Genomic DNA, 26,212 nt, shown 5'->3' with positions numbered 1-26,212 from the left:
CAGACTTTCAAAATATCCATGTGACTGTTTAGTTACTTACCTGGATTCTATTAAGACACAAAGACATTTTAGTCCCAACTTGGAGTCAATAATTGTTATTCCAGGAAATACAGTCATACATTATTTGATAAAAATTGGAAATTTTTAATTAAAACAATCAATGAAAGGTGATTAGTAAGTTTTCTCAATACCCTTTGGTAATTTATTCATGAATATACAGGTCGTTAGCCTGTCCTGTAAAGATGATTACTCTTGAATAGGTATGAGACAAAAGATAAGTCCTCTTTCTTTTTGGTAATTTAATCTGAGATCTGGATTTTGTGGGAATTTTACATGTCAAAAATTTCAAAGGATCATGCTAGCATCTAAAAAGCTCAAGTATCTTTGACAGAAATTCATGCCTTCAAGTCATGATTTGGCTTCCTCTAAGTGTGGAAGTGGCTATATAATAGGGTCTCAGAACATGGCATAACAGAGTGAATGATGGAAGTATCATCCAGGCTGTAAAACTCAGCATAGAGCCTGAACCAATGGCCAACAGGAGAAGGAAAGACCTAATCCATCAAAATCTGAGTTCACTACCCATGCTATTTGGTTTCTGTAGTTATGCTTCTAATTAACTGTTATTGTTAACTGAAGTATGTCAAGTCAGAATGAATTTTTTGTTGTTAAAACCTCACCATGAGAGAGGCTCAGAGCTACATTATGATCCCAAACATGCAGTGTAGTTGCTTGACAGATAATAAAGACTTTATACTGGCTTAAACACATGTTGGGGCAGTCTTCTGTGCTGGATGCTTCACAAGAGCTAGAGCACAGAGAAGTTATTTCCCATATCTGGTCCTTATTTATACAAACAAAACTTCATTATCAGTATAAGACCATAAATTTGTGTGGAGGAGCTGATGAGTGACTACAAAGGGCATTAATTAGAGAACCAAAACCAGTGTTTGACACATACAAAAAATGATATGGGTTCCTCCTAATATTTTTTATTATCCTCAGTATTACTTAAGAGCCTGTTTTTACTTGTATAATTATTTCTGAATTCACCATTCCTCTCTTGTAATCGACATCTCAAATTCTACCAGTTTTACATTTGTCTGACAAAATTCCTAATTTTAACCTTTATACACATCTTACTGAAGGAGATCTACTTAGAGGCAATATAGTACACCAGAAAATACTTTAGAAAGAAGATCAAAGCTGACCATGGTTATCCATCCCTATAATCCCTATAATCCCACCATGCTATTGGTAGAGTCAGGAAGATCCAATGATTCAGGCCAGCCTGGAGTTCATAACCCTTTACTTCCACCACCCCACCCCAACAAAAAGTAAAAGAAAATTTCACACTAGACAAAACCTAGTTAGAGAGAGGCATTTAGCGATAGCCTTTACCTAATATAAGATGAGACATTGATCCTCAGTTACAAGCTGAGAAATCTGATTTTGGATAAACAGAACAGACAGTTAAAAAAAAAAACAAAAGTAGAGTCCTAATAACTGTGTTTATAAGATTTATTATTAATTACAATGAATTATTAATAAAGTGATTGTTATAGTATGGAAAATAACACTCCTGAGACACTGGAAGTCTTACTGCGCACCTAGAATATATGTTGCCCAAACAAGCATATTACAGCATACACACTGATACACTGGTAACATACTTTAATCTAAAGACTGGTTGTCTGGTGGTTGTGAATGCTGTTTATCTCAGAACTTGAGAGGTAGCAGCAGGAAGATTTCTGAGTTTGAAGTCAGCCTAGTGTCCAGAGAGAGAGTTCCAGAGCAACCAAGGCTATTTAGAAAAAACTCTGACTCAAACAACAAAGAAACAAGCCAATTTGGTCAGACCCAGAATCAAGGTAAGGTAAATTATCTATATAATGTCAGGATGTGGTTTTACAAACTTCCACATAAAAACTTCACAAAAGCTTAAAAAGGGATTTTATAATCAAAAGAAAGAAATTAGCAGGACTTCTTGGTAGTAGCATTTTCTCAGGTGGTCTCTGTTTGCTAGAGACAAGCAGAGGCTTGGGGTTCTTTTAAGAGAGGCTTCCTGACTCAGCATAAGTGGAAAAAACCATAAGGCTCTTTTAGCAATGTTATTTAGCAGATAAAAGACTGCGTGGCCAGAAAATGGTAAAGATTTACAATAAAGACAGATTCAGATGAAGAAAAACCTCTGAAGGTTTACACCATGTTTAGATTAATGACTATGGTTGATACTTAAGACTGAGCAAGCATATAAGAACTCCTAGTCATTGGCCATCAGCATTGTAACTAATATAAGTCTCTGTACGTTATTTTGAGCACCCACATGGGAGCATGGCTTGGGCGATTTGGCAGAAAGAGTTATCCTTACAGACAGGATTTGGCTCTTACTATCAAATGTATTCATCTTGATTTTCTCCTTAAATATTGGGCATTCTTGGATTTAAGTATAGACTTCTGTGAAATATTTTCCTGACAGAAATTGCCATTTTGCTTTATTTTTTCTTGTTTGACCTCTATCACTTAAAAAAAGACATTTATTTTTTTGTTTATATGCATGAGATTGTGTGTGTGTGTGTGTGTGTGTGTGTGTGTGTGTGTGTGTGTGTGTGTAGGGTGTTGTGGAAACTGTAGTTACAGGTGGTTGTGAGGCACCATGTGGGTGTTGGGACCAGACACGGGTCTTATGGAAGAGCATCAAGTGCTTTTAACCACTGAGTCACCTCTCCAGGCTCCTGAACTCTAATATTTGAGTGACTTATTCTTTAGTTCTAATAGTAAACACTAACTTTGTTAACTTGTTGGATTGGAATTTCTTATTTAAAAATTGCTGTTCATTGGATTTGCTTTTAATTAAAATTATTTTAGTTGTCATGTGTTTATGTCTAGCTTCCAAATATTTCATAGAGAAATTGGATCTTTTATACATAGATAGCATGTACTCATGCATACAAATTACATCAGGAACTCATATAATGTACATTATTTTATGTAAGTCTCTAAACACATATCTAGTACATGATTTATACAGTAGTTTTTGTTGATTATTCATTGTTATAGAGATTACAGTATTGTTTTCAGATGTAAATATCTTTTAACAATGAATATATCAATACTGTGTGTATAAGATCTTGAGTTGAAAGTTTATAAGTTCAGGAAATTATATTAGAAGTTTAGGCTTTGATGAAATAATTAAACAGTAGGTATGAGTTTGTTTTGCAATCTACTCTATAAGCTACAGCATTATATGAAATGTGAAAATAATATTTTATTTTAAAATTTCACATTGAATAAAACTTCCCAATTTGCTCTCACATTATAATGGGGCTTTGAGTTGGTGGTAGCACCTAAAACTTCAACCCCAGATCTTACCTTCATTGTATTTGCCTTGGGCTTCCCACATATTCTTCTCAAGCCCCTGACAAGATGAGTACAACTTTTGCACATCTGTGAGAGAGAACAAAAGAATAAGATAAAAATTTTCTTCAAAATTCAGTAGACCAGAAAGAACAGAAAATTACCATGAAAAAAAGAGTTATTGTATTTACTGTAGCTGCAGTAAAACTACTATGTGAAATAGGTTGAAGTTACTCTAAAGAAGTGTGTAGGAAGATACAGCCTTCAGTAAATTGAATTAAAAAGTAACCAGGTGGGTAGGCTCCCCTTCGATGTTATGTAAGCTGATTTAGCTGTCATCTTTGAGAAAGCATAGGATGGCCAGATTTTCCTATTATATTCTCCCAATGTGAATAACATGCTTGTTTTGTATCCTGCACTCCCAACCTCAAAAGCTGTACCATTTTCCCTGCTTAAATGATCTTCTTCATAGCCACCAAAATTCCATAACCATGATTGCACTTCCTTAACTCCAGTTTCTTTGGATTTATTCATCCATACTAGAATGGTCTGTTTGTCCTAACTGTCAGTAAAATCTATGCTTTAAAATACAGCTCTAAGTGATGCTTCAAGGTCATTTTCCCAAATTAAAATTAATATTTGGTGATTCTTATGACTTTTAGAAAAGAATTTCTTATATAGGTAGATAATTCAGTCAGTAGAGTATTTGCTATGCAATTGTGAGGGTTATTTCACTCTCCAGCACCAACATAAAAGTCAGGTTTGGAGCAAGGTTCCATGGCTCAACCGGCCACTGTGGTTTGGTGACCAGGGTTTGAAAATCCGGACCCACGTAGTGGAAAGAGAATACTGACTTCCACAAGTTGTCTTCTGATATTCATATGCATACACAAGAAAGAAAAGAAGAAAGACAGGGAGGTAGGTGGGAGGGAGGGATGGAGAGGTAGGCAGAGGGGAGGGAGGAAAAAGTACTTGTAACTACATTGAAATATTGTTGCAAAAATTAGAGTTGGCACATATGTATTGACAAGTTTTATATAAATTAAACCTGTGGTATAGTTCTTGTCTCATAGCACATATTCAGTAAAATGATAATAATCAACAGTCTGTAATGCCCAATATTTCACCTATACCTTTGTTTATGTATGTTTTACCCACTTTATGAATGATTGACACTATAACCTGTGTTTACCAGGTTTTTTTTAATACTTAAATAAAAATCTCTCAAATTTTCATCTAGTATTTTTAGGAATCATTCCAGAAGAGAAAAACAAAACAATACAGTCTGTATCCATTTTTTTATTCTGACACTTGAATGCTTTAATGTGAGTGTGGGATTAATGAACTTAGTGTTCACTAGATAAGTTTGAATACAGTAGTCTACCTCATCACCTCTATACCACTAATGTGTACTCTGTACTGAAATTCCTTGAAATAATAGTCTGTGAGATAAAATAGAAACAGACAATTGAGTCAAACCAATTCAACATATCTTACTTCACAGATTGTCAACCTGAAACCTATAGACTTAACATTTGCCACATGTGACCATGAGTGATGCAACTTATCATTGAGCTCTGCTTAAATCTCAGTATCTTCATCATTCTTTCTTACCCAGGACTTCTGTGTTTTTGCAGACTGCTATTTAGTTAAATGAGTTTTAACAGATAAAAACTAGATGTTGAAAATCAGCATAATAATTATTTAATTTGTCCTTATCTCATGCAAAGCATCCCAACCACAGTTTTCACTCCCTCCACTTCTCCAAGTCAGCCCCTTCCACACACTCCTCCTCTCTTTCCCTTCAGAAAAGAGCAGGCCTCTCAGGAATATGAACCAAACATGGTATAACAAGATACAATTATGCTATTTGTAAGTGCTAGAAATAAAGAAAAGATATGAAGAGTCAGAAAAGATAATGGTTTCAGAGAGGAAAGAAAGGAAAACTGTGTTCAACAAGCCTGTTGACAGAATCTCAAGGAAATGAAGAGGATTGTGCAAGACTCTGAAGACCTCCTAGGGAAGGCCTCACCCTCCCTGGGGAGCAGAAAGGGTATGAAAAAGGTAGGGTTAGTTGGGGGTGCAGGGGAGGAGGAGAGGGAGAGGGAACTGGTATTGACATGTAAAATAATCTTTCTAATTCAATTGAAAAAATAAATAAAATGAGAAAAAAAGAACAGGCATAGTTCAAGCCAATTATGTGATGGACAATAAAATTGTATTGTTTTCCTTTTCTGTTACATCATTAGCTACCTTGGAAAAATATTTAGAAATGGGACCTAATTATTGAAAATAAATTTTAAGAAGATCATTTGTCATAGAATAGGGAGTACCATGAAAGGCTTGTCTCTGGACATAGTATGGATGTTACATTCATGGACACATAACAGACATGCACAAGATCAAGAGAGTAAGAATAGAAGGATGCAGAATGTGTGAAGAGAGAAACTGGAGAGCAGAGGGATATTAATTGGGGAGGAGAGACAATACAGAAGAAGAGATAAGTAACAGTGAGGCTATTTGAAAAAAATGATACAAGGAAACATATTATTATATATTTAACAAAACTTTCATATAACACACTGACATGTGGTGTGTGTGTGTAGTTAAGACATTCAAGGTGATAATTTTTTCCCACAAAAGCCATAGGCTGTGTAAGGAAGACCACAGTACCAGACAAAAGAAACCTCCTTTTGAAATATCAGAGGATTCCAAGAGACAAATTTAAAAATAATAATAAAAGCTTAATACTGCATTACCAATTTGTAATCCCAAATCAAACGGTCATTTCCCAAAACATACACACAAGTAACACTATGCAGACTGAACAGATTGTATTTAAGAATATATATGTATATGCTTGAACATATATGCATGCAAAATAATGAAAAAAAAGAGGCTATGAATTTGAAACCAATCAAGGTGGGACATCTGGGAGGATTTTGAGGGGAGGAAAGGATCCGGGAAGGATACAGTTATATTATAATATCAAAGAGTAAGAGACACAAAGTTTGGGAGCAAGAGGGAGATGTGTTGGGATAGGGTAGGAAAAGCTGGAGGGAAGGAATGGAAGATGGGTATGAAGAAGAAAAAATGTACATGCAGGAAAGTTTCAAAAGTTAAATTTAGACAACTATCTGCAGTTGATTGTGGAAAACTAACAATAGAGAGTTCCACAGATTATTCAGGCATTCCTGAAGACAGACTGAGCTTCTAATAAAGACTGTGGCAGTAGAGAAGGGGATCTATGAGTAACTACAAAGGAAACAAAATCTCCATCAGCTTGAGAGTAAACAAGGAGAAAAAGATGGCCAGTTGAGGGGATGGGATATATTGAGTGTTATTTTTTACACTCAGAAAATATCATGTATATTTTTATTAATCAATTCAAGAATATGAGGAAGGAAACCAGGTGTTTATAAAATACAATGACAATTTCCAACATACCAATGTTAGGTTGAATTCAAGACAATTCTCAGGTATTCAGGGGTTTGAGAGAGAGGCAGAAGGCAATGGGATGTTATGCAATAATGAGTGTTGAATCTGTGTAATGAACATCCTTTTAAAAGAGAAGAGGAGATTGAATAAAATGTTAGGACCAGGACAGATTCTTAGCTATTACCCACTTTGGTTTAGAAGAGGAAATAAGAAAACAGTGAAAAAGTGAAAGTTGTGCATGGATTATCTGTGGTTGAAAACAATAGTATTTTCAGCTCAGTGGTTGAGAATCTGAGATACTAAATACAGTTATAGAAGTTATGTTGTCTATGAACATCAATTTCAAATGCAAGCTCCCATATATGCTTTTCCAAACATTAAGTTATATATTAAAATACCTATCTAATACCTGTTAAAGAAATTTAAATGAATGAGTCATCTATGATAGAAACACAAAGGAGATTCTAAATATTTTCTTAAAACTAGGGCTTCAAAGGAAACAGTCAGTAGTACAAAACGACCACCCACAAAATGGGAAAAGATCTTCACCGATCCCACATCTGACAGAGGACTGATTTCCAAAATATATAAGGAGCTCAAGAAGCTAGCCACCAAAGCACCAAACAATGAAATTAAAAAGTGGGGTGCAGAACTAAATAGAGAATTCTCAACAGAGGAATCTGAAATGGCTGAAAGATACTTAAGAAAGTGCTCAAAATCATTGGCCATCAGAGAAATGCAACTCAAAACAACTCTGAGATACTACCTCACACCTGTCAGAATGGCTAAAATAAAAAAATACCAATGACAATCTATGCTGGAGAGGATGTGGAGAAAAAGGAACACTCTTCCATTGCTGGTGGGAGTGTGAACTTGTAAGACCACTCTGGAAATCAGTATGGCAGTTGCTCAGAAAAATGGGAATCAGTCTACCTCAAGATCCAGCCATTCCTCTCTTGGGTATATACACAAATAGTGCATGTTCATACAACAAGGACATATGTTCAACCATGTTCATAGCAGCATTGTTTGTAATAGGCAGAACCTGGAAGCAACTAGAAGCCCCTCAACTGAAGAATGGATTGAGAAAATGTGGCACATCTATACAATGGAGTACTACTCAGCAGAAAAAAGCAATGGAATCTTGAAATTCGCAGGCAAATGGATGGAACTAGAAGAAACCATCCTGAGTGAGGTAACCCAGTCACAAAAAGACAAACATGGTATGTACTCACTCATATATGAATTTTAGACATAGAGCAAAGGATTTCCAGCCTATAATCCTGTTCACCAAAGACACTAGGAAACATGAAGGACTCTAAGGGATAAATTGTCCCCATGAATGGAAGTGGCATGAACTCCTGAACTAATTGGGAGCATGCGGGTAGGGGGGAGGGAGCTGCTACAATAAGAGCAAGAGAAGAGGAGTAGAGGAGAGGAAATGGAGGGGCAGAAATGTTGAGTTGGGGGAAGAATAGAGGAGAGAGAGCAGGATGAGAGATACCATATTAGAGGGAGCCACTATAGGTCCGAGAAGAGATCTGGAACCAGGGAGATCTCCAGAGACCTACAAGGATGACATGATCTGACAATCCAGGCAATGGTGGAGAGGATAATCTAAAAGCCATTCCCCTAAAATGAGATTGATGACTTCTCTTTATGCCATCCTAGAGCCCTCATCCAGTGCCTGATGGAAGCAGAGACAGACATACAGACATCTACAGATATACACTGAGCTGAAATTGGGAATTTAGTTGAAGAGAGGGAGGAATGAAGAGCGAAGGGGTCTGTACCAGGTTGGAGAAACCCACAGGAACAGTTGGCCTGAACAAGGGAGAGTACATCGACCCCAGATGCTGTCGGGGAGTCCAGTACAAGACTGATCCAGACCACTGAACATGGATGTCAATAAGGAGGCCTCTGCACTACAGGGAGCCTCTGGTGGTGGATTAGTATTTTTCCCTGGTACAAGAAGGGACTTTGAGAGCCCATCCCACGTGAAGGGTTACACTCTGGCTCTGGACACATGGGGAAGGGCCCAGGCCCAGCACAGGAAGATTTGGTGGACTTTGCAGAGCCCCAGTTGAGGGCCCTACCCCCCTGGGGGAGGAGGGATGGGGGTAAGGGGAGGGAGAGGGAGAAGGGACTTACACGTGAAACAAGCTTGTTCCCTAACTAGAACTAATAAATAAATTTAAAAAAATTGAGGGCTTCTAAGTAAGTATATCCAGATTATTTACTGAATGTTATCAAACTTGAGTTTTGTGATACTCATTTAATCATTTATAATTTTATAAGGCCAAGTGTATGTTATTGTCTGTCATAGCAGTAAAGCTTATATCACATCAGTCATATTAAAACTCTATAAATAAGTTAATGGGTCTATTATAAGTCCTTCTTCATTGGGGGATCTACATGGACTGAAAAAGAATCATCGCGAAGGGAGGATGTCCATTGCCAGACAACTTAAAATGAGAAATCAGAACTTTTCACTATTGCCAGAAGCCACTCACTGACCTGGTGAATGATGATCTTCAAACCATAGTGAGTCACACATTATTGATAGCAATATACAACTTATCTCTCTATTGTTTTTCATGATTAAGGCCAGAGCTGTCAGTGTGTGATATTGTTTTTGTCTCCAGAAAAGCTAGTGAGTCAGTTCAGATGGCAAGTGAGTCATTGCTAAACTGAGTGTATAACCTTGAAGAATTTACTTTTTATTATTAACTTACGTTTCTGAAAAATGAGTTGATTTAACTTGTTTACATAAGAGCTATTTATTTTTAAAATTCACAATGTATTGAATTCAAACATCAGAACACGGCATGTGTTTTTATCAAACTTCTGCCACCCAACTCCATACATCTGTAACACACATGTACAGATGAATGTGTGATACAAATATGAGTAAAACAATGAGTATGAACATTAAGTTTATATGAAATAGATTATAGGTGTAAATACAAAATTCATAAAACATAAATTGACAGAAGTTCTTTCGTTAATCAAGAAAAGTTAGTGAGAAATATGGGTAGATGGGTTGCTTCTTTAAATATAGTAATATGTGTGATTTATGTAATCATATACAAATGTGAATTCAAAACATGGAAAGCATGAAATGACATGAGATACCTGTATGGTATGTTTTGTGTGATTGGTTGGAGCAAAGGTGCAACTTAAAATTCATCTAGACCTTGGTAATGCCTGAAAAAGCTCCCATAAAGTGTAAAACATCCTCAGGTTGCCAAGCAGTTAGCCACAGTATTTTTTGCTTAATGGTACAGAAGGAGTATATACTTGAGTTTATTGTCTCACTATAATTTAGGAAAATTTCAAATCAATTTCACGAGTTTTATTAAGCTGAATATTAAATCTGAATGCAAGGGAAATCAAAATACAATTAGAATGACATCATACCTTGACATATATAAGACTGTTTGAATAAGAGGGTGTGGACTCTTACTTGTAAATAAACAGTAAAAAATATCATTTATCCATCAAGCTGTCAGCATTTTTAATAATACAATAATAGTCAAAGTTAATTTTACAGAGAAATGAGGTCTATCTTACATTATTGGCAGAGAAATTGGTGTTGTCTCAATCCCAAATATACATATGTTAAATAAAAATAATCACTTTTATTTTATATTTAATAAAACCCATACACAAACCAAATAATCAAGGGAAAATGTTGGTTGTCACAATTTATATGCAACACCGAAAAAAATTAGTTTAAATCCTTAAATATTCTTGTGTGTGTCTGTGTCTGGTCTTTTTGTGTTTGTGAGTGCGTGCATTCACTCATGGCTGGGCAGATAGTTCCCAACTGTATGAGAAAAAAGCTACCACTAAATATATTCATATTTATAAAGAAGACTTTAACCAGGCCCTGAAGGGCCCACCCCCTACACACTTTTTCTCTCATTTATCTAGAAAACTATTTTGTCATCTTCTTCACTTTCAAACACTGTCTTTCCACACCTCCTCTCCAAATCTCAGTCTCAGCTGATAGTTTGCTTCCTGTCTCACTTGAAGTGCTGTGAAGAAACTTCCACAGTCTCCACACACCTACTCACATCTGTAGTCATATACCCCTCCTTCCCACGGCTACTTGAGACCAACTAGCTCTATTCTTTCCTAAGACCAATTCTTCTGCTTTTGCAGATATCCCTAGCTTTCATACCAACCCCCACGTATCACCTCACTGACTCCCCATTCTCTATCCTCTGTTTTTAAATTTAAACAAAATTGCTTCATTTGCTTCTTTCAATTTAGTCCTTCAAACTCTTCCTATGTGCTTTTGAATTTTGGTCGGTCTTTCTCCTCTGGTCCTCAGTTTCCCTGTGTGTAAGGAACATTTTATTCAGTTTTGGCTTCTTTCAATACAACATATCACATAACAGGTTTCACTGAGATTTTTTTTACACACTTTGTTTACTCCTCAACTTCAATCTCTATCCTCCAGCCACAGCTGCTAGTTACCTTCCTCATCTCAGAAGCCCCATTATTATTTCATGTCAAACATACACTGGTAGGTACCTGCTTTGTTTTGTTCTAGCCTATTTTGGGCACTCTTTCTTCTTTTATGGCACTGTTTGTAAGTTTATAAATATATACATATGTACTAATGTATGAAGAATATAATTCTCTGTTTACTAATATATATGTACTAATGTATTAATAACATGATAGTCTTTATATGTTTATGAATATATACATGTTCCAATGTGTAACGAATACTGTGATGGTTCAGCTTAAAATCCATTACCCAGAGGAACCAATGAATTAGATTTACATACTCCAGACAACTACCACATGACAGTAAATCCTACCACTATATCACCTACCTATAATGATTTTGTTTGACATTTCAAATATTAAAACACAGGTAGTTTTTCATAATTCTCTTGCCCGATCATGTTTTCATGGGGAGTGACTTAATTTAGACAACATCCTTGGCCTCTTTTTCTTCAGAGGAAAACCTGATTTGTCTGGATTACATAAGAGTTTGAAAGAAAAGGACCAAATGGGGAAAAAAGACTGGATTTGGCAATCTTGTTTTTCTGCTCTATTTCTTTATGTTCTCTCTAGATATGTGGTATGAGGAATGTCGTGTGTGGGTGGCCTGGGGTTTCCTGACTGTATTTATTATCAGTGAACAGCTCTGATCAGTGTCAGAAACAGGAGAGGGAAGTAGACAAGGTCACTGGACTATATACTTTAAATTAACTGCATGTAGCTTTCCTCAGTTAACATTAAACATTAAACAACAATGTTTAAATATCCATCACCAATTCTCTTGTATCCTATTTAAGCTAGTTCACAATCCAGGTGATAAAATAAGAGATATTGTTATTGAATCTGTTAAAATTCCAAACATATTCAAGAACTGAGATAAATACCTCCATCCTAGTGGATTAAAGACCTTAGCATACAACCAAATACACTGAACCTAATAGTAGAGAAAGTGAGAAACAGCCTTGAACAGGAGACAATTTCTTAAACCAATAGCACAGGCACTAAAAACAACTATCAATAAAAGGGGCATCCTGAAATTGAAAAGCTTCTGTAAGGCAAAGGACACTGTTAAAAGGACAAAACAGCAGCCTACAGAATGGGAAAAGATTTTCACCAACTCCAAAACTGAGAGAGGGCTAATATCCAAAATATTTAAAGAACTTAAGAAAGTAGACAATAACAAATTCAAAATATCCAAAATATTTAAAGAACTCATAGCAGTGTCACTCACACATTAAGCCTGCCACAAAACATTTCACCTAGAATCTATCGTTCCTGTAAAATGTATTGGGGGTAATAGAGGTGCAGAACTTGTGAAGTCCAACTTGAGGCCCACACCAGGAGAGGGAAGTCATACCTGACAGTGGCTGGATGACCAGGAACCAGAGGCAGGACAACCCAGAGACACAGGATAGAACTAAATACAACTGGCAAAATAGACACTGAATTGATTACTGATGATAATCTGCCATCTGCTATACTACTAGATCAGCGCCTACTCCAAGTATCCTCAGAGGACTATCATCAAGCAACTAATGAGAGCAGATGCAAACACTGGGTAGAACCAGCAGAAACCTTTAGAAAAGGAGGAGGAGGGATTATAGGAGCCAGAGGGTATGTTCTTGGCAAGAATACCACGAGAACATGACTCATACAATCAACTAAGCAGAGTTCACAGGGACTCACAAAGACTGAAGTGATAAACAAGGACTCTGGATGACTCTGAACTAGTTCTTTGCTTGCAAAACCTCATGATTTTATATCTTGGTGTTCTTGTGGGACTCCCAACAATGGGAGCTGGAGTGACTATGACTCTTACGCCTTTGTTTGGGATCTTTTCCCTCCTTCTGGGTTTTCCTAGGCCACCTGTGTTAGGGTTTGTGCCTAGTGTTATTGTAACTTGTTAGGCCATATTCTGTGGATATCCTCTGGAGGCCTGCTTTTTTTTTAAGTGAAATGGAGAAGGAGTATATGTTGGGGTAGGAGAAGACACTGGGATGAGTGTAGGGAATGGAAACTGCAGTTGGGATGTAATGTATGACAGAAAAATAAAAGAAAAAAAATCTTTTGAAACTGAAGTAGGCAAGTGAAGAAAAAAGATGCCAGTTAATCTGTCCAGACTATCTACAGTAGCTAATGTGGGTGAAATAAGGGGACCCTAGATTCTCCCAGCCCATTATTCATTACAGTTGTTTATGACTTCCACAAGCTCTTGTAGACGCTAAGAACAAGCCAGATATTCTCTGTGTTGAAACACTGACACCCACTGGTTATTTCTAGTAGTGACCAATACTCTCTCTCTCTCTCTCTTTTAAATAAATTTTATTTAAATTAGAAATAATCTTATATTACACATTAATCCCAGTTCCCTCTCCCTCCCATCCCATCCTCCCAAGCCACCCACCGACCTCCCATCCCATCCCCCAACCACCCCCGAAGGAGCTTGAGGCATTCCATGAGGGATCATCAAAATATGCTAAGTCATTTCGGGAAGGACCTGAGCCCTCCTCTAAGTATCCAGGCTAAGAGAGTATCTCTCCATGGGGAATGGGCTCCCAAAGTCCATTTGTGCACTGTGGATACATACTGCTTCCACTGCCAGAGGCTCCATAGACTGTCCAGGGGGCCTGGTTTGGTCTTATGTTGGTTCCCCAGCTATCAGACTGGTGTCCATGAGTTCCCACTTGCTCAAGTCAGCTGTTTCTGTGGGTTTTCCCAGCATGGTCTTTACCCCTTTGTTCATCATTCCTCCCTCTCTACAACTGGATTCCAGGAGTTCAGCTCCTTGCCAAGCTGTGTGTGGATCTCTGCTTCTGCTTCCATTAGGTACTGGATGAAGGCTCTAGGATGGCATTTAAGGTAATCATCATTCTCATGATCGGGGAAGGGCATTCAAAGGATTCAATCTTCCTGATCCCTTATGTTCTCCTCCCCCTCCTCTTCTCCCTTCCTCTTTCTCCCACCTTCCCCCCTTTCCCCCCATGTTCCCAATTTGTTCCAGAGTTCTTCCCTTTCCCATTCACGGGGGTGGGTGGGGGCGCATGTATGTCTCTTTCATGATCCTCCATGTTTCCTAGCTTCTCTGGAGGTATAGACTGTAGGCTGCCAATCTTTTGCTCTGTGTCTAATATCCATATATGAGTGAGTAACCATCCTAAATGAGGTAACCCAATCACAGAAAGACAAACATGGTATGTACTCACTCATATATGGATATTAGACATAGAGCAATACTCTCTTTCTTAAAAATAAAAATTCCTCATAAATGACTATTTACTATGATCCTATTTACTATGCAAGGTAAAGGGGAAATTATGAGACTCAAATATTGAAAACGGCGGAGAAAGATTAACACACACACTTAAGAGGAATAGCCAGTGACCTGGGAATGTTTCATATGTAAGAACATAGTGGTCAGTTACTTCAATCTTCAAATTGTACAAAGTAATCTCAGAAGTTATCCCCTAAAATATGACTTAAAATATTTAATCAGGTAATCTTAAGTTTATCTAAATAATAAAATAAATGAACAAAACTGTCTTGATTATGGCCCCTTATCTCTGAGGGTACCCAGTGGAATCTGTAGGTGATGTTCAGATTCAGATGTATTCCTGCTTAAATTGCTGAGTTCATGATATGAAAGGACTCAGAGTAAACCTGAGATTATGTAGCTTAGAAGGTAATATCCCTCATAATTAAATCCGGCCCCCACTAATATACAAATTATGGAAATGTATTTTTAATTTTAAAAATTCTACTGGATTTAGAAAGTTGGGTGTTCCCCAACCAGAAGAGCCTTTGCTATCCATCATCAATTCTAATTATTCACCAAATCAAATTATTAGAAGTATCTATAGTTTTCCACATGTAATATAATTTTTGTCACGCTGTACAGAATGACTCACCCTATCATTTCTCATAATCTCTGCCCTTCATGAGACAATTAATCTTTGTTTTGGAGGAGACTGACCCATCTAGTCAGTAGAACCACATTCTGAGGTCGTGTGAACTTTGGGGTCAGACAGCTCTCTTCTTATACCATATGGGGCCCCAGGATTGATTGTGGGTCATCAAGTCCCCTTACAAGCTGAGCTATCTTACTGACCACATTTTTATTTTCCCTATTAAAATGATGAAAGATAAGCAAGTTGTGAGTATCAGTGACTTAAATATGCTGCTCTGCTCTTAATATTAAGCAACTATCCAAGCATTAAAGGGAAGGGTAGTATTCTATGGCCAATGGTTGCTGTAACATTTCATGCAGATTTTTTACCACCTCCATTTTTGAAATAGATTCATTCTGGGATTGTAAAGCAATTGCCAACTTCCAGATGCAGCACAGTTTTAACAAACTCACATTGTAATGAGATCACATTTACCTCAGGTACCTGAAGTACATTTTTTTGTGCATAAATCACTGCACATAAAATCAATTGCCAATGAAAAGAAAAAAACAACCCTTTTATGTAATGCCAATTGTTAGGGACAACAATTTAATTAAATTTCTCTCTCTCTCTCTCTCTCTCTCTCTCTCTCTCTCTCTCTCTCTCTGTGTGTGTGTGTGTGTGTGTGTGTGTGTGTGTGTGTGTGTGTGTGTGTGTGTGTGTGTGTGTGTGTGTGTGTTTGTGTGTGTGTTTGGGGGACAGGCAAGGCATGAATGCATATGGAAATCAAAGGACAAGAATTGAACTCAGGTCACCGGAAATGATGACAGGCTCCTATAGCTAATGAGCCATTTTGATGACCTAGTAAAGAGTATTAAACTATCTTGTCTGCATTTCTTTGCTTGAAAAACATATAGAAAGATAACTCGGTAAATAAGTAATAATAATAGTATCTGTGTTTACGTGACGTGTTTCAATCATCTCCTTTTCAGTTCACACTGGAGCTTGCTTATCCCATGAGACTTTCCACAATCAAGAATAAAAACAGAATGACTATTTTTTTTTTTTTGGTTTTTCGAGACAGGGTTTCTCTGTTTAGCTTTGGAGCCTATCCTGGCATTCGCTCTAGAGACCAGGCTGGTCTTGAACTCACAGAGATCGGCCTGCCTCTGCCTCCCGAGTGCTGGGATTAAAGGCGTGCGCCACCAATGCCTGGCAACAGAATGATTTTGAGGTAATCATTTTAGACAGTCTCTAACAAAACCCTACAATGTAAAATGTCAAGTTATTTACCTCGGAGAGTTCTGTTTCTCAGACATCCCTCCAAACACTAACATCTTCAGGAATAAATCAGAGAGATATATTATGAAGCACCTTTAAACACCTTAATCTGACCTATTATTTATTACTGATGGTGAGTACTTATTTTCCACCTAGGTTTTTATAATGTGTATCTTTAACTCTCTTGTGGAAATAGCAATAACTTTTTACTATATGACATCATTAAGTAAAACCCAGTGTCTAAATTAAGTTGTTTGTGTGTGTGTGTGCGCGCTATTTACTGTTAAATAGGTATTAAATACCAGACCCAGGGATGACTTAACATTCTCATTTTCAAAAAAAAAAATTGTGTTGGCTCATGTGGTATATTTAGTTGGCTTAGCAATATTCATCTCTCTCTAACCCTGCTTCTTTCAGTGGAATCATGAAGATCAAGGGGTGTCTACTTTAGGAATTTCTTACCCTTTTGTCCAAACACACAATTATCAGTAGAATTGATTTGAAATTGAAAGAAGGAAAGGCAGAGAGGAGCTTTCTCACATTCGCCTTAGTTTACTTTGTCTGGTCATTACGAGATCTATTTTCTAGCTATTCACTCAAAAGCAACTGTGAAAGAGTTCAGATTATGATTTCATGTGAAGTTGCATTTCCAAAACTGACAAAGCAGAAAATGGAAAAACCTGCTCTATCTGCTGAAATGGGATCCATTTGTGTCTTTCTCAAAAGCCAGCCTCAGATTCCCAAAGATGATAGAACTGTGAAGCAAATGTTCACTTCATCTCAAAAGCAACTATGAGAGAAACAAATGTGGGTAGTTTCACTTCTAAGCACACTGACCCATACTAGCTGGAGTTGGTCTATCAGACCCTCCCAGGTTTCCTGGGTGTCCAGCCCCAGAAGCTTTCCTCCCTGGCTTTGCAAATATTCAGATTATTTGTAGGAAACAGTGTGCTGTCTGTTTTCCAGATTATTTCATCATCAAGACAGTGGGAACACTGCATCCTCTGCAGAGCAGATCCCCTGGGACTTTGGAGATGAAAGTGTGTGGATCCATACCCAGTCCCTCTAGGACCCTTCACAGCTTAACAATTTCCATTATTTGATAATTCTTTAATCTTAACTAAATGGAGAGAGAAAAATAGCTTGAACTTTGTAGTTTATAGAAGTATTAAATGAGCTCACCTCTGATAATATCAACCTTTTTAATACTCAAGGTACAACATTTTTGCTCTAAGTTTTCTAATGAGTAGGTGAGTCCTGAATATTTACTGACAAAAATATATACAGTAATGATTATATACGTGTCTATATTTATAATTTGGACTTAAAATTTCCAGAATTTGAATCCCACTTTTATATACTGTAAAACATGTCTTTTGCTTCATCTAAGATAGACGGAATGTTGTTGGTAATTTTCATTTATTGTTTCTGTAACATTTAACTGTGTTTTGGTCAATGTTAGAAACTTAAATCTTAGTGACAGGACTTACTACCTGATTTCCCTGCTGCCTGACTATGAGTTTGGAGGAAGCATTTGAATTCTCTTCATGCTTTAATTCCTTCATCTGTGAAAATGTTTACCTGAACTTGTATCATTATAAACTTTACATGTGTCAATAGACTTAATAAGGTACTAAGTAAAACTTGTAAATAAAGAAGTTAGCATGTGTGAGTAAGCGTTCAGGAAATGTTATTATTTGGAGTAAATTATATGCTTTAAAGTGTACTGTATTTAATGAGTATTATCTGGTACGTTAGGTACATTGGAATGATATTATGGAAAGGCAGAGCTCCTTCCAGGTTGCTACAAATAGTCTATAATAACAGTACATGTTAATCAGTCTATACATTCTGCTACTTTCTGCCCGAATTGTCTGACTTGACAAACATTGAAAATCCATAATAATAATTCTGTGTATCATAAGTAGTGATGCATAATCTGGCACGTAAAGCAAGTGTGTTTTCACTCATGAACCTCTTGGTGCTAAAAATTTCCGTGTTTGTTGGTCCACATTTTATAAAGAAAATGATTTAGCCATTCATTAGTGGAGTTGTCTTAAGTTAACAATCATAATAAAATGGACTGTTGTTGATTCTGCTAGCTCCAGTAGACCAGGAATATCTATAGTATCCGGAACAATTGATAACAGTCAAAGAATACAAATATTCCTGACAGTTGAGCATCCTGGTGTCTGTTTTCAGAGGAGAGCCCTCTTTCAGCCTATTAACCTTATGGCAGTGTGTTAAGAGTTGTATTTCTGGTTTCTAAGCATTTGTTACAAATATATACACACAGGATTCATGTCACAGTCAATTAATTAAAATTTGTTTTATAAAAATGCCTCAAAGGAAATTTTATAATTTAAGGTTTTGGAAACAACACAGTTCACCACAAATATTAAAAGTCTGCTGCGCATTTGAATGAGTGTGGGGAACAAACAAGAGCAAAGAAACAATAAGACTAATCCATCAGTTTCAGTCGCAGAAATTCTGATTTAATTGTTTACCTGAGCATCTGAGATTTTGAAGTTTTTCCAAAAGATTTTGATGTGTATCTAGATTTCAGAATCACTGAGTTAAATGTCATATCATGTCCCTTTCTCTAAAGATATGAATATGTTTCACATGTTCTGTATGCACAATATCGAGAAAGGTCAAAACCTCATCTTTTGATGATGAGACTGTTTTCTTCTTGACTGTGCTGTTGCATGTTGCCAGTACCCCTGAACTTCGCTCTACTGCAAGCATGCTCAGGCTGAAGAGGACTAATTTGACTGCCTCCAGATGGAAAGCAGACTCCCAGCAGGCTGAGCAATCGGCCATCTGTTAGGATGAACATAAATACCAAACAAAAGGTGGTATTTTTGCAATATCATTCCATGTTAGGACTCAACAAATGAGAAAGATCATGCCTTTCAGAACTCACTGAACCTTTGTGTCAGATCCCCTGCAGGAAGACAATCCCAAATTAGAAGCACATGCTTCACTGAAGAGCCTTCATCTGCCAACACCTTAGGGGTTCCATTTTGAGTGATGAAGGCATCACACACTGTAGTAGGACACTGCAGCTTTATCCAAGTGCACTTTATAAATCAGCACATATAAAGAGAAGGGACCTTTCAGCATTCCAGCACCATTCCTTTATGTGTCACATCTGAAACCCACACTCATACATCATGGGAATGACAAAAAGAGGTTACACAGGTAAAATCGTGAACACAGCACCTGGAAACTGTACCTATTGTATGACCTTATAAAAATAGATTGGAACGTGACATTTAAAAGCTACCTTTTAACTATTTCAAAAAAATAATTGAATGGTCTTTTAAAATAATGACAACACAGAGAACAACACAGAGAATAAGACACAGGTAATAAGTATTTAAATTATTGAAATAATATCATTGGTCTCATCATTTTACAAGACATACCCTGTTTGCTAGATTCTTCCTCCACTACAATTAAAGTTAGTTTGTTGACAACTATAAATATTATGAATTTATTTTCTCTCTCCAAAAAGTTTGAAATGTAGATTCTTGTTCAAAATATGCCTAACATTTTGTAAACAATAAAAAACTCTGAAGTTTATTATGCTAGCAACTGAAGGACATAGGCATTTTTCTACTCTCCTCTTGGATTTCTCAGGCACAAGAATCACTCATTCTGGTCCTAGTCTCCATACAGCACATATGAATGGCTTTCTGGCACTGTACAGTAAAGTGTACTACTGCACAATGCCCCACAGCTAATCCCTGCCAGCCGCCTAGACCAGCATGGTTACTAAAGTCTTGCCTTCCTGAAGATTTGGAACTGTCCTGACAAGAGAGAGTGAATTCTGTGGAGATTAGAAGTCCTTCCTGTGCTGAGAGAGAGCAGGCCTGAAATGAAGTAAAGATACTTCACTATTTCCCATTTCAGCACTGAAGGTAGTTGTGACAATATTTGGATTATGATCTAATAAAGTTTGCCTGAAGATCAGAGTGCAAAGCTAGACGCACTAGTCAGCTCTAGAGGCCAGGCAGTGGTGACAAACACCTTTAATCCTAGCGGTCACACTAGCTAGCCATAGTAGCTTCACTGCAGTGGTGAATACCTTTAATCCAATCACTAGACAAGAATGTAAGAATGGAGGAGACAGGAGAAGTCTAGGAGTCTCTGGGGTTTGCTAAAGAACAGTGCAGTGTGAGGTTCGGTGGATCACCCACCCCTTCCATCTGAGCCTTGATAGAGGTGAGAACTCTCTAGTGGTTCTCACCTCTACCAAGGCTCAGACCAAAAGGGGTGATCCTGTCCTCATAGTGACTGCAGTCCGACTGACTAGCTTTGCACTATGATCTTCAAGACAGCTTTATTTGTTAGATCATAAACAAGGTACCACCACAGGTAGTAAATGCCTTCAGGGTAGCTGTGGCTATAGGATGTAGCAGAAAACCCCTGATGATAATGTAATAGCTCTTGCTATACATGGAGTAAGCAGTCATAGTGTTAGAGACATCTCTTGTCACCTCCAGTTGTGTTGCCATCATAAGTGTTAACCACTGGGAAAACTCATTCTTGAGAACAGCGAGTTAAGCAGAGATTCTGTGGAAAACTCTGCAGGGCGGGGGAGTGGATACTGTTTTTAGGTCTCTGGGAATGAAACAAAGATTCACTGCTATCCATGTGGAGTTTATTCTAGAACGATACCTGAAATTATTATAAATCTGCAAGCTTCAGTTGTTTTGACATACTCTCTTCCCATCACATTCCCTCTAGTTCTACTGGAGCCCTAAAATAGAACAGCCCACTGCCACTGTGAAGGTCTGAAGTTGGGCAATCCACCAATGGGACATGGTAACTCTGGAACCCACTAAGGATTTATCCGAGATACTGGCCATCATTTCATATATTTGTTGGTTCTCTAGAATACTCTACTTTCCTTATAAGGCTGTCTTCATTTGCCTTGACTTATAAATCACACAGACCAGAAGGACAAATGGTGACAGGTATCTTTCCACATGCTTATTGTATTGGTCCGTCTATTTTGCAGAAATGTCTATGCAAATCACTTAACTGATATTTATTTGACATTTATTCTAAGGTTTGTGTGAGTTCTACATACATCTAGATATGAAATTTGTAAAATTTCTTGTGACTTTGTGTCAGTGAAAAGCCTTTTCATTCAAAAACTTAGAAACTATAGGTTGAGAGAGAGAGAGAGAGAGAGAGAGAGAGAGAGAGAGAGAGAGAGAGTATCCTCACTAGGTGTCTGCCTCTTCATTGCCACAGGGTACAACATTTCCATGTGAAAAATGATCAGAGGAGAGAATGAAAAGATTGCTTATAGCTAAATTTTGAATGACTTATTTATAGATTGCCAGTAAACAAATAGTTTATTAGCAATCTGATCCATAATTCAGGCATCAAGAAAGTCAAAACAGTTTCTTTTCTACTACTTAATTGAAACATTTTATAATGGGATCTATCTATACAGAAGGTTGTCTCCATTTCAAAGGTTGAAAAGTTGCCTTCAACCAATCTTTCTCTTCTACCCTCTGCCCTCCCAACTCTGCCCCTTCCTCTCTTTCCTAGCACCGTTCTCCTTTCCCCTCCTATCCCTCCTGTTCTGAATCTCTCTTCCATTACTTCTGCTCATTAATTTCACTAATTTTCATTTTTAATTGAGACTATATTTCTTTCAAGACATTCAAAATTATTCTAATAAAAATAATCCAAGTATGAACACTACTACTTGGCAAAACTATGAGACAGTTAATTACTGTGCATGGATTTATTTATTACTTAGATTGTGAGATTCTAACCAACTGAAAATATGAACAAATCTCTGCTGTGTAAATTAAAGAGCAGCCACTAGAGGGTAGGGTTGTTTCAGATATAATCAAGAAATTCTGCTGCTCTAATTCACAAAATGAGTTAAAAAGGTAATCTCATCAAAGACTAGAGAAAGTATTACTGTGAAAGGATAGGCCACTATACCAGGAGACATGAGATTTCATTTGCACTATTTTTAAGCCAATTAAACAGCTTTATCCATTAAAATCCAAAGGTAAAGGTATATTAAATACATGAAGATTAACATTTTGTTAGAGAATACTTCCATAGTGAAAGCAGAGGTGGGAATCCAGCAAACTATTTTACCTTATGTAGAAGTAGGGGCATGAATAGGTGAATGAATTGACTTTGGAAAATGTGATTTAATATGTTGTATTCCTGGAAAATGTGATTTAATATGTTGTATTCCTGTCAAACAAAGCAGGCAGTTCTTAAAGGTTTGGAGAACAAGTTATGAGTTATGCTGCATTAGTTTGCTACTTCTTTTACTTTTTTGTTTTGTTTTGTTTGTTCATCACAGGGTATCTCTGTGAAGTCCTGGCTGTCCTGGAACTCATTCTGTAGACCAGTGCTGGAGTTAAAGGTATTTTCCAACACTGCCCAGCTTTCTTTTAATTAAAATTTTAAATTAAAAATTATACCACTTCCACATTATTCTCTCCTCCTTCCTACCTCTCCCATCTCAGCAACTCCCTTTCTAACTGATGGCCTCTCTTTTTAGAAGTTGTATTGTTAAACAATCAAATGCATAAATATATAAAAATAACTTGGTGAGTAATTTAGTGTGCCGCAGATATATATGATTTCAGTGCTGTCCATTTTGCTTTGGATAACTACTTTTGGTGTTATTCCATGGAGAGTTATTTTTTCTTCTTCTCTCAGCTGTCATTACTTAACTGCAGTTCTTTGTCTAGGAGTAAGACCCCAGGATATTTTCCTCATTCTGCATTAGAATATCATTTGACATTGTTGTAGTTTAGGTATTGTTTACACTGGCATACTGTGTGACATGTATCGTGAGCACAGCTTTCCTGTCATTTCTAGGAGAAACAATTTCACAGCAGGCTTCCTGATCTTCTGGCTGTTATAGTCTATCTGCCCCCTATTCCTCAGTGTTCCCTGAGCTTTGGTGAAGATTTAAAGTATATTTGTCAATTGGAGCTGGGCTTATCCTGATCTGTATCCTGACCAGTGGTGGTTTTCTGTAACTGTCTCTGTTTCTTGTAAAGTGAAGCTTCATCGATGAGAGGGGAGGGCTACACTTATCTGTGGGCATATGGATAAATTTTAGAAAGTAGTTTGGAATTAATCTTGTCTAGTAAAGTGGAAGCAATAGGTTCTCCTCTAAGTTCAATGACCTCACTAGCCCCAGTAGTTGAACAGGTTTATAGTACCAGGTAAGATTTCCCTACCATTTAGCAAACCTTAATAAAATTAGGCAACTATTGGTTAACACAAAGATATGAATAACATATTGAACCTTTATAGATACCTTGCCATCCTGGTGACTATTATCTGTCAGAGGCATCACATCTGGATAGTACTATTGATTGCTTACCTTCTTTGACAGCTTATACTTTCTGATCCTATGAAAGCTAGATAGCAAGAATGAGGCTTCCGGGTTGATCTATAACAAATCTTCTGAGTCTTGAGTCCAAAGTATGCAGCATCTTCACCATTAGAGACCTAACTTCAATGACTGAGAGGCAACCAAGGGCAACAACAATAGCCTATGTTGTTTTGGCAGTCAATGATACTACAATGACCAAGTACATGAGTGAGGGTTTCTTAGGTCTTACTTGAGTTTTTGTTAATCCATGGGTCTTGTGAAGAATACTTCAAAAGCACAAGCCAAGTGGCATAACTTTAGTTAGTGTGTGCATGTACACACACACACACACACACACACACACACACACACACACACACACACTCACACACACACACACACACACACACACACACACACACACACACACACACTGGGGATATCTCCTTTGTACCCTAACAAATAAAGCTTGCCTGAAGACCAGAGGGCAGAGCTAGCCACTAGTTAACCATAAAGGTCTAGATAGCTGTACAGACAGGAAGTGATATGACTGCATGAAGAGAGGAATATAAGGCAGGAGGAGACAGGATCTTGGTCTCTTTTTGGTCTGAGGATTCTGTAGAACTCTAGTATCTGACTGTTCTGCTTCTCTGATATTTCAGCTTTCACCCCCTAATATCTGATTACTGGTTTTTATTAGTTAGACCAACTCGTGCTACAACAGAGAGGAGAGAGAGAGAGAGAGAGAGAGAGAGAGAGAGAGAGAGAGAGAGAGAGAGAGAGAGAGAGGGAGACAGAGCAAGAAACAGACACAGACATGGAAAGAGACACACAGAGACATAAATCTTGTGTATAAATTATATAGTTTAATATGTATAGTTTCATTATCTGTTGCCTAGAACCAACTTGTGAAATGAAGAGTTTATTACACTTGACAGGCTAGAGTTCATCATCAAAAAAAGTCAGGGCAGAGCAATAGCAGGGATCTACTGCTATCAAAGAGAGTGGCTGCTCTCACACATTGCCAGATCTGGCTCACTCCTTAACACACAGCTTTGACCCCCTCTGGACATATTTGTGTGTTGAATCTGAGAAAGTACTTTCCAGATTTCACCTTACTGATGCTTGGCTCTTGTTAATCTCTGCTGGGTTTTCAGCTTCAGCTAGCCAGCATCCGTTGTCCCATTAATGCACACAAGTCCACAAATCCTATTTTTAATGTTTTCCTTTCTTTTTCTTTTTAAAATATATATTATAGATACCATTTTCTCTCTACTTTGCTCTCTCCAATCCCTCCTCTACATCTTTCCTTATTCTTTTTCAAATTTATGGCCACTGTTTTCATCAACTGTTGTTACAAACAATATATATATATATATATATATATATATATATATATATATATATATATATATTCATGAAGATATTCAAGACTGGCTATTTTTTGTTAAAACATCACAAACTATCCTGTTACAATGTTTGAGTCACTGTCACACTTTCCTCTGAATCTTCATAACACAGGCTCTATCTGGAGGGAAAGTGTTCAAACATTTGTTAGGTTCTATGTATTGTAGGCAGTTTGTCTTTCCTAAGATACTGGGTAGATGTCCAGAAGGACAGTATACTGACATGAGCAAGCAATGGAGAGCAAGCCAGTAAGCAAAACTCCTTCATGGCATTTTTCACTTCTTGCCCTGCTTTAGTTCTTGCTTTAGCCTCTGTCCTATGACAGACTGCAACTAGGACATGTAAGCCAAATGAATATTTTCCTCCTCAATTTGTTTTTGGTCATGTTTTTTATGACAATAGAAACCAAACTAGGAAAACAGGAAATTGCTATAGCAGAAAAAAAGTTATTTTATACGACTTTACTTTTTTTTCTTTGCTAGTCCATATACTATTTATTTATTTATTTATTTTAAAATTCAAAACAAGGTTCTTTTGCATTTCAATCCCAGTTACCTCTCCCTCCCCTCCCAACCCAACAACCCCCTATCCCATTCCCTTTCTGCTACCCAGGGAGGGTGATGCCTTCCATGGGAGACCTTTAAAGTCTGTTATATCCTTTGGAGCAGGGCCTAGACCCTCCCATGTGTCTAGGCTGGGAGAGTATCCTCTATGTGGATTGGGCTCCCAAAGTTCATTCCTGTACTAGGGATAAATACTGATCCACTATGAGAGGCCCCATAGATTAACCAACCTCCAAACTGACACCATCTTTCAGGGGGTCTGGAACAGTACTATGCTGGTTTCCTAAGTATCAGTCTGGAGTCCATGAACAACCCATTGTTCATGTCAGCAGATCTGTGGGTTTCTCCAGCCTGGTCTTGACTCCCTCCCTCTCTGCAAC

The 26,212-nt window shown here is 37.4% G+C and overlaps 1 protein-coding gene across 1 annotated transcript in view; it reads right to left on the bottom strand.

Moving 5' to 3' along the window:
• Ano3 (anoctamin 3) overlaps positions 1 to 26,212 on the bottom strand; it is a 321,996-nt gene that overhangs the window by 282,964 nt on the left and 12,820 nt on the right. Inside the window, exon 2 of the mRNA XM_027422285.2 lies at positions 3,373 to 3,447. Coding sequence (XP_027278086.2) covers positions 3,373 to 3,447 — 75 coding nt within the window. The remainder of the gene's footprint in view (positions 1 to 3,372; positions 3,448 to 26,212) is intronic.

Source organism: Cricetulus griseus, chromosome 6 (assembly GCF_003668045.3).
Source record: "Cricetulus griseus strain 17A/GY chromosome 6, alternate assembly CriGri-PICRH-1.0, whole genome shotgun sequence".
In the NCBI taxonomy this organism is placed as follows: Eukaryota; Metazoa; Chordata; class Mammalia; order Rodentia; family Cricetidae; genus Cricetulus; species Cricetulus griseus.
Note: the sequence above shows the minus strand (reverse complement) of the source record. Positions and strands in the feature narration are given on the sequence as shown.